At 38.1% G+C, this 17,523-nt stretch overlaps 1 protein-coding gene across 1 annotated transcript; it reads right to left on the bottom strand.

Moving 5' to 3' along the window:
- Positions 1–13,757: 13,757 nt before the first annotated feature.
- Positions 13,758–15,207, bottom strand: LOC114156838 (perforin-1-like). Its single transcript, XM_028037364.1, has 4 exons — positions 15,122–15,207; positions 14,485–14,702; positions 14,301–14,394; positions 13,758–14,217 (listed from the first exon to the last, which is right to left on the bottom strand). Exons 2-4 carry the CDS (start codon positions 14,691–14,693, stop codon positions 14,020–14,022), a joined length of 501 nt encoding a protein of 166 aa, XP_027893165.1. The 5' UTR covers positions 14,694–14,702; positions 15,122–15,207; the 3' UTR covers positions 13,758–14,019.
- Positions 15,208–17,523: the final 2,316 nt, after the last annotated feature.

Below are 17,523 nucleotides of genomic sequence, written 5' to 3' on the forward strand. Positions count from 1 at the left end.
TTCCAGATTTGTTTCATTGTGTCCAATGAAACATAAAACCTTTCAAAAGTTTTCACACACTCACACTTTTACAAACCTGAAAGTTGCAAAGAAAAATGATACTCTCCTTTAAATCTTTGTTTTAATATGTAGCGTCGCTGCTGGCTATCTGTTTGTATTGGGACTTTTTTGTCCTCCTCTGTGATTCTGTACATTCATTTTCGCGTTTAGATGTTTTCCTGTTGGCCTTTCTTTAAACCCCTCAAGAGGCTCGGCAGCACAAACACTCAGCGATGATCGAGATCAGCGGGAGCTTACATCCATCAATCAGTTCTTGGTCCATTAAGTCCCCACAGAAATATTATCTGTTTCTTTTTGTCTTTTTTTTTACTCTTGGTTTTGTGCTGCTTCTGTCTGCTGTCTCTCTTTGGATCCGTTTGGCCTGAGGTACCGGCTCTCCAGAACTAATCTAGACAAAAGTTTTCTCTTTTGTGATGTGATTAAAAAAAATGCCTCAAAGTCTTTTGTATTATTATTATTATTATTATTTGCTCTACAGAGCTAAAGCTGGTTGAATAATCTGTTGGTCTCCTTTCTTCCTTTTGTAGAGATATTTGATATTTGAGAGATAAGACACGCCGTGTCTTCCATTTTGTTGACCCCAGTAAAGGTTCCTCATTTCTGCCTGCTACTATGATTGAAGTCTGAGTTCTCCAGCAATCAGTGCAGAACGATTACCAATGAAACATGCAGCAGGAGATCTCTCACCTGTGCAACAACACCGGCTGTTTTACCTGGAGGTTGATACTGATGGAGCTGACAGTCTATGAAGCAACACTGACCTGAAACATAAAATATGCTGCTATAATTGGAACTCTATAATGTAATCTCAGTAAATATGTTTTATACTATGTCTCTTTTTATAAACTATCGTATCCGTAATAAAAACAGATAGGTTGCTGAATCTAGCTGATGGGTCGGTCCCGAATGTTTGGGCTGTTAGAGTCGGTTCTTTGAATTGAACCACGGGAACCGGCTCCTAGAGCCGTTCTTCATTATGAGGGCCGGGGCTGCAAACACAGTTCCTACCCAACTCTTCAAACCGCACAGTGATCGATCTGCACAGGTGCTGTGAGGAACAAAAGACAATTTTAACTCTGTTTCTCGTCCAGTAGCATAAACACTGAAATTAAGAAACCACAATCCCTGAATTAGGAGGGAATGTGGGGCAAATGTGATGAAAGATTTGCATTATTACTAAACTTCTATCACTGCTGGATCAAAGAACTATGGAATATTATGTATTTATTCATATTTTAAAGGTATATACTTTTAGGGCTGCCATGTAGTAAAAGCTGCATGAGCTGGCTACTGGTGTCTAAAACTCAGTCACCATGTCTTCTCATCTTCTGAAACAACCAGGAGGGGTATTGTGAAGCACCGCCTCACAGGGCGGGTATCAAAAAGGCTAACATGAGGTGCAAGTTGGGCGGGTTAAAGTAAGAGAAACCAGATACTGCATTCAAAGCATGATGAAGACCAGCAAGCAAAACATTCACAGAGTGGATGTAGTAGAATATCAGAGTTCAGGAGATACAGGATAGAAGATTTGACTGAATCAAGACACTGTTGACAAGTTCAGACTGGGGAACTAACTGGAAAATTGCTGGCTAAGCAGAAAAATAGACTGTATTTACTTAAATTTATACAAATCAATTTTCTCAATTACTGCAACATATAAAAGATAAGTAAAATTACATTGTGTGATTTAAGTATTGCAATCCTAAAATAACTTGAACAATTTTGTTTTTAAATGTGTTTTTAAAAATGCATTTAGTTGTACATAAACTAAATAGTAAATCTTGACATTAAAAGTTAAATGCGAATAATCTATTTGGTCAAGACTTTTCCATGGTACAAAATATTCTTAAACTCATCTAAAATATTATTCTCAGCAACATTTCTTTTTTTTTCTGCCTACAACAGCAGCAATATATTTACTACATACATTAAAGATTCATGGTCTCATTTTCCGTTTGCTTCAGCAGAAATGGCGTAGTGTCTGGGTTTGTTAAAATGTTAAACTTTTACCACCCGAAATCCTCACCACTTTCAAATAATTCACTTTTTATTTTATTTTAGTTGTTGCATGGACTCAATTTAAATAGATTAACTTATAAAGAATTACTATATTTGTTTTCTTTATCCAAAAGTTTCTGCCAATTGTTTAAGATGAGTACAAATAACAAGTTGATGAGAATTAAGTGATGCTCACTTGAACTTTTCTTTTTTTAACCAGAATGTTTTAAAGCAAGTCATCCAGATCCTACAGCAGCAAAGCAGCCAGAGATCATCACCTCACCATGTTTTCCAGTGATGCTAATAAAAACTGTGAGCAGGTAAATACTGTTTCATAGCACTGACTGTGTTGGTTTCCAGAGCCTGAAGTGTTTATGCTGCTGCCTCCAAATAGATTTATTGGTTATCAACTTCAAGCTCCAGGTCCAGCTTAGTTCCCACTCATGAGGTGAAATTCCCTTTTACAAATAACAGATTATGAAGCAGAGAATCAGCATGCCAAGGTCAACATCACTCTGCAGCCCCACTCACACAACCTGATTGTCTTTCTGCCTGAGCTTGTTGAGCTCCACAACAAATAGCTAAAGCTCTGAGAACGTTCTCTCCTCTACCCAATCCAGTGAACAGATTGGGTCTGCAGATTGAGTCCAGTGACTCTTCATGGAAGTTGATGAAGTGATTATAGCCATTTTGGCACTGAAGGCTCTTACATGACCCAATGCCTTTGACAATATCACCAGGATCTGTTTGTGTTTGGTGTGTAAGTCTTTTTGACAGAAGATCTTCATTGGAGATGTGCTCCACCTGCTGCACCCTTCGTTCTGATGGCGTTCTTAGAGCAGTGGAGGGAATGGGGCACTGCTTTGGGGTAAAAAAAGATCTGGGCTCAAAGAGAAAGTTCTCTATTTACCGGTTTATCTACGTAGCATACATGGCAAATGATCAGGATGTTTTCTGGGCGCATTACTGTTGAGGTTGTCCTGACCTGTCTGACTGGAACGAGACTCTAGAGCAGAACCAGAACCTGTTGGACTGAATAAATACTTCCTTTCTTTCCCAGGAATCTCTTGGGATTCTTCAGGGTGAACTGGGAGAACCTATGGGAGAAATAAAACTGGAAGACAATGAACTGATGAAATATTGGCGGAGATGTTAATAAATAAAGGAACTGTTTCACTGCCTGAATTTGGATTTCTGGACAGGCTTTAGAGTTTAATAATCAGCTATAAAACCAATCACTGGTAATTGAGCAGTGTTTAATTTCCCTGCTGGTTTTCTCACTTCCTTCACTTTTATCTCTTCTCTATTTCCTCTTTTCATCAGCTTCTGTTTTCTGTCCTGTATCTTTCTCTCCTGTTCCTCCACCTCCAACCTGAAGCCGATGCTAATTGACTTCTGATGCATTTTTAATGTCCAGCCATCCAAACCACACTTCCCCGTTGTGCTCCTAACTCACGTCTGTGTGTGTGCGTGTTTGCTCTTCTGTTTAAGGATGCAATTAGGGTTAGTGTGTGCATGTTTTCTTGCGACAGGAAGGTAATTTGTACTCATCTTCTCCCGCTCCAGTCCCAGCGGACGCCTTAATGGCCGAAATGGAGAGCTGAGAAACGGGAAGTCAGATGAGACTTTTTTGTGTTGTTCATTGCCGTTGGAACATTTTTTTTTTTTTTTTTACATAAAAGCTTTTCCTCCAACTATTTGACGGTGGCTGCACTTCAGTGAGTCAGCTCACACTGTCCTGCCATGCTGCCAGTAAACTGGGTCACTCGTGTGTTTGTGTGTCGTTGTGCCTTCTAGTCCAAATTATCCTTAAAAGGGTAGAGTAAAATAAAAAAACTTTGGCTCAACGGTTTGAGCAATCTTCCAATTTGTCTTCAAGGTTAGACTTATTAGGGTTGAGAAAAAGATTTTGCTCATAATTTGTAGTTTGTAGCAGCAACATTTAAACGCAGAAATGTTTCTCTGGGCAGTTTCCCATCAGGTTGGATTGGCACCAAGCGGATCTGGGCTCATTGGGACAAAGTTGGTCTAACTCATTAATTAGATCTTCTATCCTGCATGTTTAAGTTTTCTCTCTGGCTCAGCAGCTGAATCAGACGATGGTTCATTAGCAGCTTTACGACGTACTGAGGAGGAGATTCTTGGACCATTTCAATCAGCTGTGTTAAACCATAAGACATCCAGGACACTGGATACCATTAATTAACTACATTTATGATGTGTTAGCTGTCATGTTTAATCTGTTATAAAGTTAAATTTAAGGATGTTTTCACACCGACCCGGTTTAGTGAACTTTAATTGAACTAGTTTGTTAGCCTAGAAAGTTTGTTTCGTTTGGGGAGGTATGAATGCGTAAACAAACTGATGAGAACCAAAAAATCAAACTCTGGCCAACCTTCAAACCTCGGTCTCAGTTCGACTGAAGCGAACTCCGGTGCTGAATCCCAGGCGGACTAAAGAGCACAGCATTCTGGGTAAATACAACCAAAATAAAAGCCCAAACAAGAGAATGGCTCATGGTCTCTAGCTAAAAACAAAATAGAAACTCTACAACTGCTAAAATCTGACAGTTTTTGTTTAGAAGGAAATTGCACTCAGTTTCTTCTTCAGAGGTTTTTGTGTTGTTTCCTTCAGTGTTCTTGATGCAGCGCCCCCACAGGCGAAGAGGGGAACAGGCTGTTCAAAAGGTTTAAAAGCTCTACTTTCTTTAACTACATTTAGATTGATGAGTTTCTTGTTTAAAGTTCTTTGTTTTATTTTGGTGAGTATGGTTCTTCCTGCTCTGTTCACATTTGCTTCCTCTCTACAGTGTCCTCACCTCGCTAATGTTTCATACTTTAACCTGCAAAACTTTGCATACATTTTATTTTGTGGCTACTAGTTAATGTAAAAGATTAATTTAAACAATGTGTAGAGTAAATATATTTTTACAGATGGTAAAGATGTGTTTCTTACTCTGATGTAATAATTTTTTACTAACCTGAAATATAAATTTTCACCAACACAAGCAAGCGTTTGAGATCTTTTCTCCTTGAAAACTTTTACAATAAAAGTAGAAACTGCTGACATATAATGTACTGCATCCAGTAAGCTTTACGGCTGACCTCGTCCAGCTTCGGTGTGAATCACAGCCGAGCAGCAAGAAGGTCAGACCTGCATGACCTCTGAAGACAAAATAATAAATTACTCCAAAAGGCCAAACCAAGTCAGCAAGTACGGTCAACATCTAAGCCTCGCTCCTGAATTATCCATGAGAGAAACTCTTCCTTCTACGTTACATTTTTGGAATTTTAATATAGATTTGGTCATGGGCATTCATACTAATGGCTGAGCAAATATCCCAGAGAACAATACTGGAGAGAGAAAATATTACTTTGCTTAAAGGGAACTGTGAGAGTTGGTTAATCAGAATGTTGAAGCTAATCAATAATGAAAGAGTTCGCAGACGGAGCAGAACCTCTTCTATCCTCTGAGGTCTGTTCTGTAACATTTACATGAAGCCGGAGAAACTAGATTCTAAATGTTAACGGATTACACCAGAGGAATGAAATCGTTGTATTTTCAGGAAAGCCATCATGTGCAGGGCAGAAATTCATTATTTAAGGAAGCACAAGAGACCGTCTGACGATGAATATTAATTAGAAAAGGAGAAAAAAGGCGTCTCACCTGCAGGCCTGGAGGTTCTGGTGTGGTGAAGATTTGCTGAGTTGTTCTCTGCAGTTTATCCTCCAGACAGGTGAATGTCAAACCCGACCCATAACTCATGACGCAGAGCATGTGTTCAGGGCATTCAGGTTGATAGAAACAGCATAAATCTCTGGGAATGTTGGCTCTGGGTCCCATTTCAGAGGGAAAGTCCCACCCTTCAGTCACCATGGAGACGCTTAATCTTGATTATTTTATTATCAACCTCTTAATTTAAGAGCATGTTCTGATTTTCTAGAGTTATGGAGCAATAGATCAGATCTTTATCCTGTCAGAGCTACCAAAGGAAAAACACATGAAGTTCACATGGGAGAACATGTGAATGTGATCAATTTCACATGGAAACTTTCATGTGAAATCAGTAAAAAACCAATGGACCCATGTTCACTAACACAAAATTACTCCATTCAATGTGAAAACATTAGTGTGTAAGTTAAAATTAGCAAAAATGCTTTTTGGGGCGTAGTAATTTTAAAAAAAACTTATTACGTTGCCATGGTAACTCAATGGCAATAGCAGTAAGAGTTTTGTTGTATTTTTTTTTTTAACTATATTTCAAACACAACATTAACGTACATACAGGATCTTTAGCACAAATATCACAATATAAAAACAGATATTGACAGTGTTGGTTTTAAAAGTAGAATGAAAAAAAACTAAAGTTAAATAAATATATAAATAAATTGGTCAATTAAAACAATGTGTAATTTTTCTACTATTTTCTTACCAAAAAGTGTCAAAATACATTCAAATACATAAAATAAAAGTTCTATTACAGCAGAAGAAAAATAAAAAATATAACAGAGGGATATTATGAGATAATATAATATTATCTATAATTTAAATTCCTGAAGAAGAGTTCATGTTTTTACAAGTTTCTTATCATGAAAGTTAAGTTTTTTAACAGAGGCAGTGTATGATTTTAAATCAGGTATAATAATACAATAATAATAATAATAATAATAATTCTCATGAAATTTCTTTTTATCTTATTAAATATTTTCCCACGTTTTTTTACGGGCCAAGTGTTTTTCATCTCCATGACAGAAACTAAAACCTAAAGAAGAAACTAACGGCTTTCTGGAAAGCTTTGCTGTTTAACCGTCCAGTAGAGATATTTCAGTGCACTGAAGTCCTTAAATGACATTTCTTATAAGAACTAAATATATAAATAAAATTAGAGAAACTGTTACGATGACTCAAAAAGCTCAACATGAAAAAAGCATTTGCTCCTCTCACATGGCCTCTAAGTTTAGCAGCTTCCCCTCCAGAGAGACGAGATCCTGAGTTCAGGAGAAAGAGCACAGAATGTCTCTTTAAATTATCCCACAATCGTCAGTTTGTTACCAGGTCTTGGCCTCGGCTTTATTCTGCCCTGATGATTTTGTTTGAGGACAGCCGAGATGTCTTGCTTTATTCTCACAGACAAATGCAACATAAACAAAGAAATGTTCTCTATCATGGTCTTTAAAAGTAAGATTTTAATGCCTAAGAATGAGGGGGATAAACATAAATATTATTAGAGTATCGCAGTTTTGCTTTGTTGATCCTCATTATTATTTTTAAATAAACATTGACCAATTTATCCTTAAGACAAATAATACCAGTATGGACCAGGCCAGGCGCCCAGTTACCATGACATAAAGCTTTGCCACCAGTTTATGAAATGATGAAGATTTAGTTCATTTCTTGAATGGACGTCCAATCTCTTCATGGAATATTTTAATAGTATTGCTTGATTTGAATGAGAGTCCCAAAAAGTAGGGTGGGGCAGTTTACAGTAAAAGGTGGGGTAGATTAGGTTATAGGTGAAAGGGATACAGTGGTTGGCTAAGCATAGGGTGGGGTAGAAATATGGGTATGGGAAATATCCTTTCCATTCCACCTGAATGATCCAAATGTTTTTAAAATGTGAATATGGATCCCTCCGTTTTGTTGTCGTATGTGTGAATAAAATGCCCCAATGAAACATGAAATGATGTTTTCTGGTATTAGTTTTCTTGAATCTCCTCCATCAGTTTGCCTCTCTGCCTCATTTCCCATCTGAATTGCCAGTTGATTGACATCAGCTGCTTTTCATTTATCTCCTCCTGCACAGATACTCAGAGATTTTATTATATTTTTCCCGAGACTGAAGATCCTCCACTCTCTCGTTCCTCATTTCATCTTGTATTCCCTGGCTGTGCAGCTGTTTTTATTTGATGTAAAGTTTAATTTTATCCACCTGCCTCTGGAGCCTTGGAGTTTGAATCTGGACGCTCCTCCAGCACAGAGATGCTATGAGACAGCCAAAATGGAGATTTTAAATTGAACCTAATGGGAGCAGCAGCGTGACGGTGACATTGAGGTCTCACAACCTCATTAGCTTTAATGCATCAGAAACAGAAACAACAAACTGCTCCCATAATAACAATAAAAGATGCTGGAATAAACTCCAACTTCTTGCTCAGGCATCAAAATGAAGGGCAAACCAATAATTTTAATAGTATATAATGCATCTTAAATAAATTAGCATATCATTAAAACCTTATTTTAATCCAGTAGTTTAAAGTAAAAAGTACTGCAACATATTTAAAGACCCAATTTCTTAATATTGTGTTTCTAACAATATTTGAATATTGCGTAAGATTAAAAACATGATGTTGTCACAGCACATTTCTGTATTAAAAGTACTTCAGTTTATGATTTTGTGAGACATATTCATCAGTTTTGCTGAAAGAAATGATTTAAATATCACTCTGAGCTGATTGAATTTAAATATTGGCTGAGTTTTTAGTTTGAACTTTCCAATGATATGCTAATTTATGGAGATTCACTTGTAGATAGTTACCAACAAAAACATAACTTTGCTTTGTTCAAACCCAGAACGATGCGTCAGATTACAATAAACATTTAATCATAAAATGCCATCTAAGGTCAATCCAATCAGTTCCAGCCCATTATTATTGGGTTTTTCCCCATCGGCTTACAAGCAAAGATTAATCTCTAACTTATCTGTGTATTTTCCAAACATCTGCTCACCACTGCACTTTAAGAAACAAATAATGCCATTCATCAAAGCCTCTATAGCATTTTGTGTTAGGAAAATTGGATCTCAGCAAACAGAATCACTTTCCACAGCTTTGTTTTCCTCCGATTACGATCAAGGATAAAAGTTTATCAGAAAGTAAGCCAGAAACTTTTAATGATTTCTTAGTTTCTTTAGAGTCACACAGGGACAAGAAATGTGTCTCACTGAAGTGTTTTGATCACAAATCTGGCATCAATACAACTTACAACTCACTCATGCAAACTGTTGACGCCTCTATCAAAAACTGGAGGTAATTAAGACAAACAAACAGCAGAAGCTGCAGGGAAATAAAGGCAGGAAGGATGAAAGCAGAGTTTTCAATGCAGGCACATCTGAACCAAACCTCAAATCAAACTTCAGAACCATGCAAAGCAGGTTTGTGAAGCAGCATTGTGTGTGTGTGTGTGTGTGTGTGTGTGTGTGTGTTTTAAATGTGAACTCTCCCTAATTGGGAGGAGGGATAAAAATTCAACCAGTAACAAGCAAAGTGGGAAGTTAATGTCTACACCAAATTACCTTGGTTTGCATTTCAAAACCATTTATGTTTTTATCTTTCAGACAGCAAACAGCTTCAATGAAAACACAAAATACAGATTAAACAAATGTCCAAAACTGGAAGATAAAACTACTGTTTTCACTCGATGGCATTAAACTGGTGGCAGCTGCACTGGAAGGACTGGTTTCACTGGTTTCTGTCATTTTTTCCAAATAAATCTAACGTAAAAAGTGGCAAAGAATGTTTTAATTTTTACAAACTATCTAAAAAATTTAAGTACAGCAAGAATTTGTAATTAATATCAAAACTTTTTTCAACTGTGACTAAGAAAATTAGAAGTTTGAGTGTGAAAGATGAATTTTGCAATTGAAAAACAGCAGGAACTCTGATCCCATAAACTGATAATGTCTAATAATGTCTGTGAAGCAAATAAAGGACAAATGTTGAACTTGTTCTACACTTTAGGACAGACCTCATCACATGGTGGCCTGCTGGTTCCACACGCCGCCCAAAACCAATTCCTAAAAAATAATATTTCTAATTTGTAAACAGTTGGAACAGAACTACTGGTTTTATTTCCTTTAATCAAACCTTTTAAGGTTCTTTAAAAAGCAGAGTGTGAATGTGAGAAGCTTTTTATGTTGCTTTAATTATGTGGTAATGTTGACATTTCGGCGGTTCTCCCTGCAGCTCCAGCCTGGCTTTTAAAGGTTGTGGTTTTTAAATATTTCAGCGCACTGAGAATCACATCGGCGCTCTACCTGCTCATTTACAGTTATTTTTAATTACCTTTCGTGTTGACCAAAGAGAACCAGCGAGATGCCAGATGATCCATGATCTATTCAGATTAATACAAACATGAGAAGTTCACCTAAACTAGGCGATGAGCCAAATGAGCAAAAAGCGAAAACAAACGCAGAGCGACGGCCTTGTTTCTGCTCTGCCAGTCAGGATCCTGATGCCTGCCAGGCGCTTCGCTGCCCCGGCTCCAGTTCAGCAGCATTCAGCCCATTTCCAGCAGTTTGGTTCTGGAGCCAAAGGTGTTTGTTGTTTCATCCACTGTCTGTAGCAATGCTGGGACTGTGAATGTGCTGGCCTCCCTCCCAACAGGTGGCGGCTCACACAAAGCCGCTGCGCCGTTTCTGCTTCCGACTGAGCTGCTTGATCCTGGGAGCCACAGTTCAGCCACAACATGCTCACTAACAAGCAATATTTTTGTTTTTAAAGTTTTTATTTCAATCCATTTGCAGACTATCCTGTTCCTTTTGAAAACTGAACTGATTTACTTTAAAGACAAGGTTCTGAATTTATTTTCTGATAAACTGTTGTTGGGTTTTATTACATCTCATCCTTTCCATAAGATGTAGATATTTCTTAACTCTTATGCTTCTTCATTTATTCTCCAATTTGTTCAGAAATTATAATCCATCTGCAGACTGGAAGATCTCCCACGTTTAATGGTGCCAGTTTACAGCGGTCAGTGGGTGGGTGGTACTCTTGGGTTTCTGCCCAGTTGGGCTTTTGGTTGTCTAAATTTGTGCTGCTTTTCACAACTATTGGTGTGTTTTTAGAAAGCATTCAGTGGGAAATTATTTCAAATAGTTGTCATCATGTGGCAAAAAAGCACAAAAGCTTTTAATAAAATGCTGCATTACTCATTAATTAATTTATTTTAAAATGTTTAGAATCAGACGAACATGACGTCATCAGTGATTAGTAACTGGTTAATCAAGTGTCACTAAGACAGAAATCCCAGTGAAACATCATGATTTATAAGGTCATATCATCACCAAAAACACAAACCTCATTGTGTTCAAAGAGGTAAAAAGATGAACTTCGTTAGAGGTTGAGACGTGGGCTCGCTGTTCTGGAGTCTGGCGTGTTTTACGTTTTGTTTGGGCTGGAAACTGTTAGTCAGATCTGGCAAGCCTAGGTCATAGGTCACTAGTTCGTCATGGAGCCATACCGAGACAGACAGAAAGAACGACCATGCACACACACACACACACACACACACACACACACACACACACCCGCCCACACACTGCTGAGCTACATCGCTAATCCATGAGCCAGAATATCCAGTAAGATTTGGTTCTGATGAATATTGGAAATCAGAAGCAATCAAAGTGAAGGGGAACAATCTGCAGCTCTGGTACTAACTGAGGTCTGATGTGTTAAATGATGAGAACGACTCCAGAAGTTAATATTTCATAAGAACACTGAGTGTTTTTGTCTTCTAAGTATCTTTAAAAATGAGTAAATATTTGATTTTCATTCAGTTTAATTGAGATTATGTGTTTTTGTCAGTTTGCTGTTTATAAAATATGAAAATTCAAAATCCAGATTTTTCTTTTTATTATTCGTCAGTTTGAAATGCATTAAATCAAATCTATATTTCCAGCATGTAAATCTCAGCTTTATGTAGATGTTCAAACACAAGTTGTAAGATAAGAAAGTGTGACAGAATGTGATGTTCATTATAAGTCAAATATAGATTTACTCTCCCTGGTCTCATCTGTATATTGCGTACAGTACTGACCTGCCATGTTGAACAAACGTATTTTTGTTTTGGAAAATTAGTTTTACAGAAATTTGAGTTATTACAGCAGCTGGTCCACTTTGCACTTGGTATTTGTTCCTGTCACATTAGTATGCTGGTTCATAAGAAATGCAGTGTTGTTTCAAGTTTGGACTCATTGTTGTGCATTAAGTTACAATAACTCAGTCACATGAAAGAGCTTGTCTGTGGTTCATTCCCAGTAAGCAGCACCATTTAATAGATGCAATTGAACAGATTTAAGCTCACAGAAGAGGTGACATTTGCTCCAACCAGTATGTTAGTATAAAAAATGTTTGCTGGGAAAGTGAGAATGCTCCCTTTGGGTCAGGAATGAGTCACTGCTCCGACTGAAGGAGAGACGCCCCTCTGGGCTCTTGTTAACAAATGGAGCATGAGATTGATGGTCAAACCTGTAAGAATGAATAGCCAAGTCAAGTCAGGTTTGTTTCTGTGGCGGCTTTCAGACAAAAAGGCAGCTTGAAGTTCTTCAAAGATGAGAGAAACTTCCAAATAAATACCATGTGATAAAACTGAAATTTAATCAGAAATGTTATTAAATGCGCATAGCCATGTTTGAAATCTATACAGAGCAAATAATGGAAGGTCTTAATCACTGACATTTAATCCAGATTTTAAACATCCTTCAGACATGGATCTAATCACACCTCTATTGTTTTATGTTTCTCATATCATTAGAGAACTGGAGTCGTATTATACTAAAACAATCTTATGGGTGGAGTAATGAGTCATTAACACATTTTAAAGTGCTTCAAACGATAGGTGGTTCACTGCAGTAGGATGTGCAGCAAAAATAAGAAAGAAAGTTAGTCTATAAAAGTTTTTAAATTAAATTATTACTGTAGTTTTATGCATTCATTGCTGCTTTTCTGACCTCCACACAACAAGAAGATCTGTGAGGCCTGGTGATTTACAAGTGCACAGTGGTTTGATGGCTTCAGTGACCTCTGCTGTGGTGATCCCCATGAAGACGTTCACCTCTGCTGATGCAACGATTGGGTTTAAGTAGGGTGACCATATTTTCAATTGGAAAAACCAGGACACCTTGGAGTGGGGGGGGCTCTCAAAGCGGGGAAACTCTTTTGTAAATCATCGGTAAACATACATTTGCGCTTTGGCATGTTGTTGGCGTACTGACAGCCACGCTATCTATCTTCTGATTAAGAACAGGGCTGCCCGCACTGACGCGGCTCAGGGATTACGTCACACGCAGCGCCGTGCGCAGGGCCTTAGTGCCTGTAAATTTAATGGTCCAATGAAGGTAATTTAAAAAACAGGACATTTCCTCACTTTCTAAAAAAACCCCGGGACGCCCGGGACAGGACGTGAAATTCGGACATGTCCCGGGAAATACGGACGTTTGGTCACCCTAGTTTAAGACTTGATTGAAATACTCATGTCACTGATTCAGTGTGACTCCAGTTTAGACCTGTGCTTAGTTTATAACACGTTGTGGGTGGAAGACGGGTGTTTTTTTATTCTTAATGCAGAAAAGGTCACAGAAAGTCAGTGGATGGAGATACAAACAGGAAATGACAAGAAAATGTATGGATTAATTTATTCTGAGAGGCAACGATGAGTCAGATCAGAGAGAGGAAATGTCAGGTGGAAAAAATAATGAGAGAGACGAAGTAAGGATAAAATTATTTGCTCCATGACAGGTAGTCAAGTGGTGGAAAATATCATCAAATTGTGAATAGAAATATAAAAAATGTGACATTTTTAGGGCTTTAATGTCATTTAAAGACAGCATTGCATTGAGCAGAAAATAGTTCTCCACCTATTCCTATTTTCATTTCTGAAAGGTGACAACATTCAACCAAGAAGTCTTACAATGCAAACCCAAATAAATGGAATAATATTTTATTGATTCAAAGGATTTTGAAAGTAATAAAGTACAATATCAAAGCACAGCTTGAATTACTGTCAGTAAATGTCAACTAATGCTCATCTGTTGTCAAAATGTGTTTGTTTAAAACAGGAACAAAGATTTTTCACAATGCTAACACTGTGATTAACAGATCAGAGAACGGCTCATTCATTACCATAAAAAACCTTTGAGTCATTTATTTAAACCTCGCTGTGACTGAAGTCTTTCCACTAAGCATTTTACTGGTACAGCTCACATTGGTTTCCAGTAAGGCCGGGGTCACAGGTCAGGGAATAGTTCACCTCCACTTGTCCGTTCCCTTGGCAGGTGAAGGTGTGGGTTCCCTGGGTCAGATAATGAGTGCACGAGATGAGGCAGTCATCATTTGCCACGTCCTGGTCCCAAACCTCAACCTTCAGGGGAAGATGTGTTTCCACCTTCAAAAGAAAATTAAAATTAAAGTCATGAAGTTCTTTAAGTTGTAATGCTAATCCGTTAAGCTAATCTATAAAGAACTCACATGGCCCAAATTAAACACAGCGTTCCACGTTGGATTGTCTGATTTGATTTTTGGGGTACTGAAAGACATGGCTCCGTACCACATCCTGGCAAAACTGTCAGCAGGAGAGAAAAAGAACAAATTAATACTTTTCTGTTCATCAGGTGATCCAGGCTCTCAGACTTTGAGCTGTGCATCAACCCACGCATCAGTATCTCCGATTTTATCTCCGTTCAGACCGATGCCTCGGACAATGATCACGGACAGAGTCCCCAACATGTTGCGCCTGGCGTCGACATCGCCATCAGCCGTGTCTTCTAGCAGGTCATGACCCGGTTCCAGAGGAGCAGCGTTGGTCCCGATCTGTAGCAGGAGGCTGAGGAGGAGAAACCCTGAGGTCAAACAGGATGGCATGGCTGCAGTCTGGAGGTAAACGGGGAAGAGAACAAAATCATCATCATGAAAAGCAGTTTAAAGACTCAACATTCAGAGATGAACCTGAAATGATTCAAGGGCAAAATCAAACTATCAAGATATGGCTTACACAGGAAATGTCTCAGTTACACTTAGAAATCAGTAAATTCACCAGGAATCAGTGGTCAGAACTAAAACAATTATAGATCAATACATTTGGTTTTAGACACTCGTCCTGCTGTAAGGACAGATTCTGATGTGTTGTAGCAGAAAAAGGTTTCAGTAAATCAGATTTTGTTGTCAGCGAGCAACGCTAAGATGATTTAAATGCAGAAGTAAAAGTCGTATCTTCCAGTGGTGTTAATTTTATTTTCCTGATTTCTCATGTAAAAAGATCTTCAGGTTGTTTCATATCCTGAATAACTTACAGCTGGTGAGTCTCTTCCAACAATCTAAACGCGAATCAGAAGCACAATTAATGCCTGAGCAAAACGAGCTGAGGACCCGTTTATAAAGGATCCAGCGACGAGGGACCAGCGTTTCCACGGAGATAAGGAGGCTAGAAATAGAAAAATAATCTAAACAAACTGAAAATAGATAAGAGTTTACCTGCCAGTCAAAGTGTTATGCTAACTTGGTTAATAATTACAGATGATTAGCCAGCGAGTCAAGGTGATAGTTACACAACATGATTTTTGTGTAACATCTTAATATAAGTTACTAAAGTACAGCATTAACACAAATGAGCTAAAAATAAAAGTATTTTTTGTTGAATCCTGGTGCATAAAATGATTTGTTTTGTTTCTATGGTTTACGCTCCTCCTGCATGTAGCTTGAGACAAAGACCAGCTGTTATTCTGGATGTATTTATAGAAATAATTAAACCAGACCTTCAACCTCCTTGGGAAAACTTATGATGACTTCCACGTTCCTAGAAATTACATAAAAGAGAAGCCAAATATATCCAGAGTCTGATAAAAATGTTGTGTAATCTATTTCCAGGTAATTTTTCTCTTTCAGAGAAACTTGATGATAATTAAAGGATAATAATTATTATTATTTTCAGTCTTAAAGAGAGATTATTGTCAAAATATTTTTATTTTCTGCTTCCAAGAATAAATTATTTCTGAACTTTTTTAATGCTCTGACTTTAACAGATATTTAACACAATGTTTAATCACTGGTTGTTTCTGCTCAGTTTTCTAAACTGTAAAATATCTGAAGTTGGTTTAACTTAAAAAATTTCATGAACCTTTGATTTGGGTTTAACTAATACACACTTAGGCAGCCATCTTTTCAAAGTTAATGAATTTTCTAGTTGATAATTACAGTTTACTTTAAGTTTTTAAACTGATAAGTTCTTTTTTTTGCATTTATTTATTTCTTGTCCAGCCACGTTGTAATTGTCCTAGTTAAAACCCAAAGCAGAAAATCAGCTTTTAAACTTTATTAAACCTGCAGGTTGTTGATCTTGGGAATCTGTTCAATGTGGCTAAAAAATCTGAAAAAGCAGAACAAAGTCTCTCCACAATGACGTAAGAGATTCACTGAACGCTTTTTAGATAATATAGAGAATGGATGAACATTATTCAACTGTCTTCCCTTTAAAAAAACACAAATTGTATTTATTATTAGTTCAGTCATTCAAACAGCCATGAATGTAGTTTATATCACAAACAAAATTAGATTGTTTTGATCACGTTTCCATTCCACCTCCATCCCTGTCGTCCTCATCACTTGTTTCTTCCTCCCTGAAGGTGTGAACTACCTGATCCAGTGTGACTCCTGAGTGATGGGTTCATGAAAACACGTTTCCCCGACACACTCCTGAGCCGATAACACACTGCTCATTTATTTATATACCAAAACTCTTGTTTTCCCTCCCTGACAGCTCAATAACCAACATGGACAAAAGCTAAAAGAGAAGCTGGCATCCAGGGAGGAAACCGATCATGGAAAAACTGAGAGATGCAGACAGGCCCATTATGTTGAAGAAATCGATTCCAGCTCTGAAAATCCATTTCTGTTCGGAGAAGCTCACCTCTGACTGCGGCGACCTTTTTGCCGACCCTGAATGCAGAAATAATCGCAGCTTCTCTGGCGAGCGGCGGGTCGATGGAGAGCGCGCTGACGGTCCGGCTCCGGTTGACTGCGTCTGATGCGTCCTGACAGCAGGCTGCTTTCCCAGAATGCATTTTACCTCCACACCACTCCAGAGATACCAGAAGTTTGAAACTCTTCCACGACTGAAGTTGCAGAAGCTGCAGCTCTCTGCTCTCAGACTTTAATCAGCCAGGCGTCGTTTCATGATTCAGTTTGTGGCTCCAGGCGATTTTTTCAAACATTTTCCTAACATGACTGGAGACCAAAGCTTCAAAGTCAGCAAGAAGCAACAATTTGTTGTGATCTGTGACTTTCTGATTCTGTTCTGGTTGCTTCTCTCTCACATCTTGTTTTTTTTAATTCTTTTTTTGAAGCAAATCAACTCTTTTGTTGGCTTGGCTCCAGTAAAACTCAACTAGGTCATGATGCGAAGCTGCAGAAAACTTGTTGTCAGTAAATCAGTGGTTCGTTTGGTTGAGTCATTCCCAGACTGGAGCTCGTTCTCCAGCAGAGAAACCAGTTAATCATGTTAGCATCATCTCCCTCAGGTTCCCACTGTGGATTTTCTCACTGGGAGATCCTGCAGAGTTTTCTGACTCACTTGTGAGAGAGCAGCTCGACTTGCTGCTTTGCTGCGAATGTCTGCAGGCTAATTGTAGGTGTCAAGTGGTTGTTGAAACATTTGCAGCTCAACTTTAATTAGTTATTCAGGGGGAAAGAACTAAGT

This window comes from Xiphophorus couchianus, chromosome 14, assembly GCF_001444195.1.
Source record: "Xiphophorus couchianus chromosome 14, X_couchianus-1.0, whole genome shotgun sequence".
Lineage (NCBI taxonomy): Eukaryota > Metazoa > Chordata > Actinopteri > Cyprinodontiformes > Poeciliidae > Xiphophorus > Xiphophorus couchianus.

Bases quoted from the DNA above. Each gene is read 5' to 3' on its own strand.
- LOC114156838 (XM_028037364.1), bottom strand. From the start codon at position 14,693: ATGCCATCCTGTTTGACCTCAGGGTTTCTCCTCCTCAGCCTCCTGCTA. The intron at 14,395-14,484 runs GTGGGTTGATGC...TCCTGCTGACAG, and splicing joins AAAATCGGAGATACTGATGC to TTTTGCCAGGATGTGGTACG. The intron at 14,218-14,300 runs GTGAGTTCTTTA...TTTCTTTTGAAG, and splicing joins CTGTGTTTAATTTGGGCCAT to GTGGAAACACATCTTCCCCT.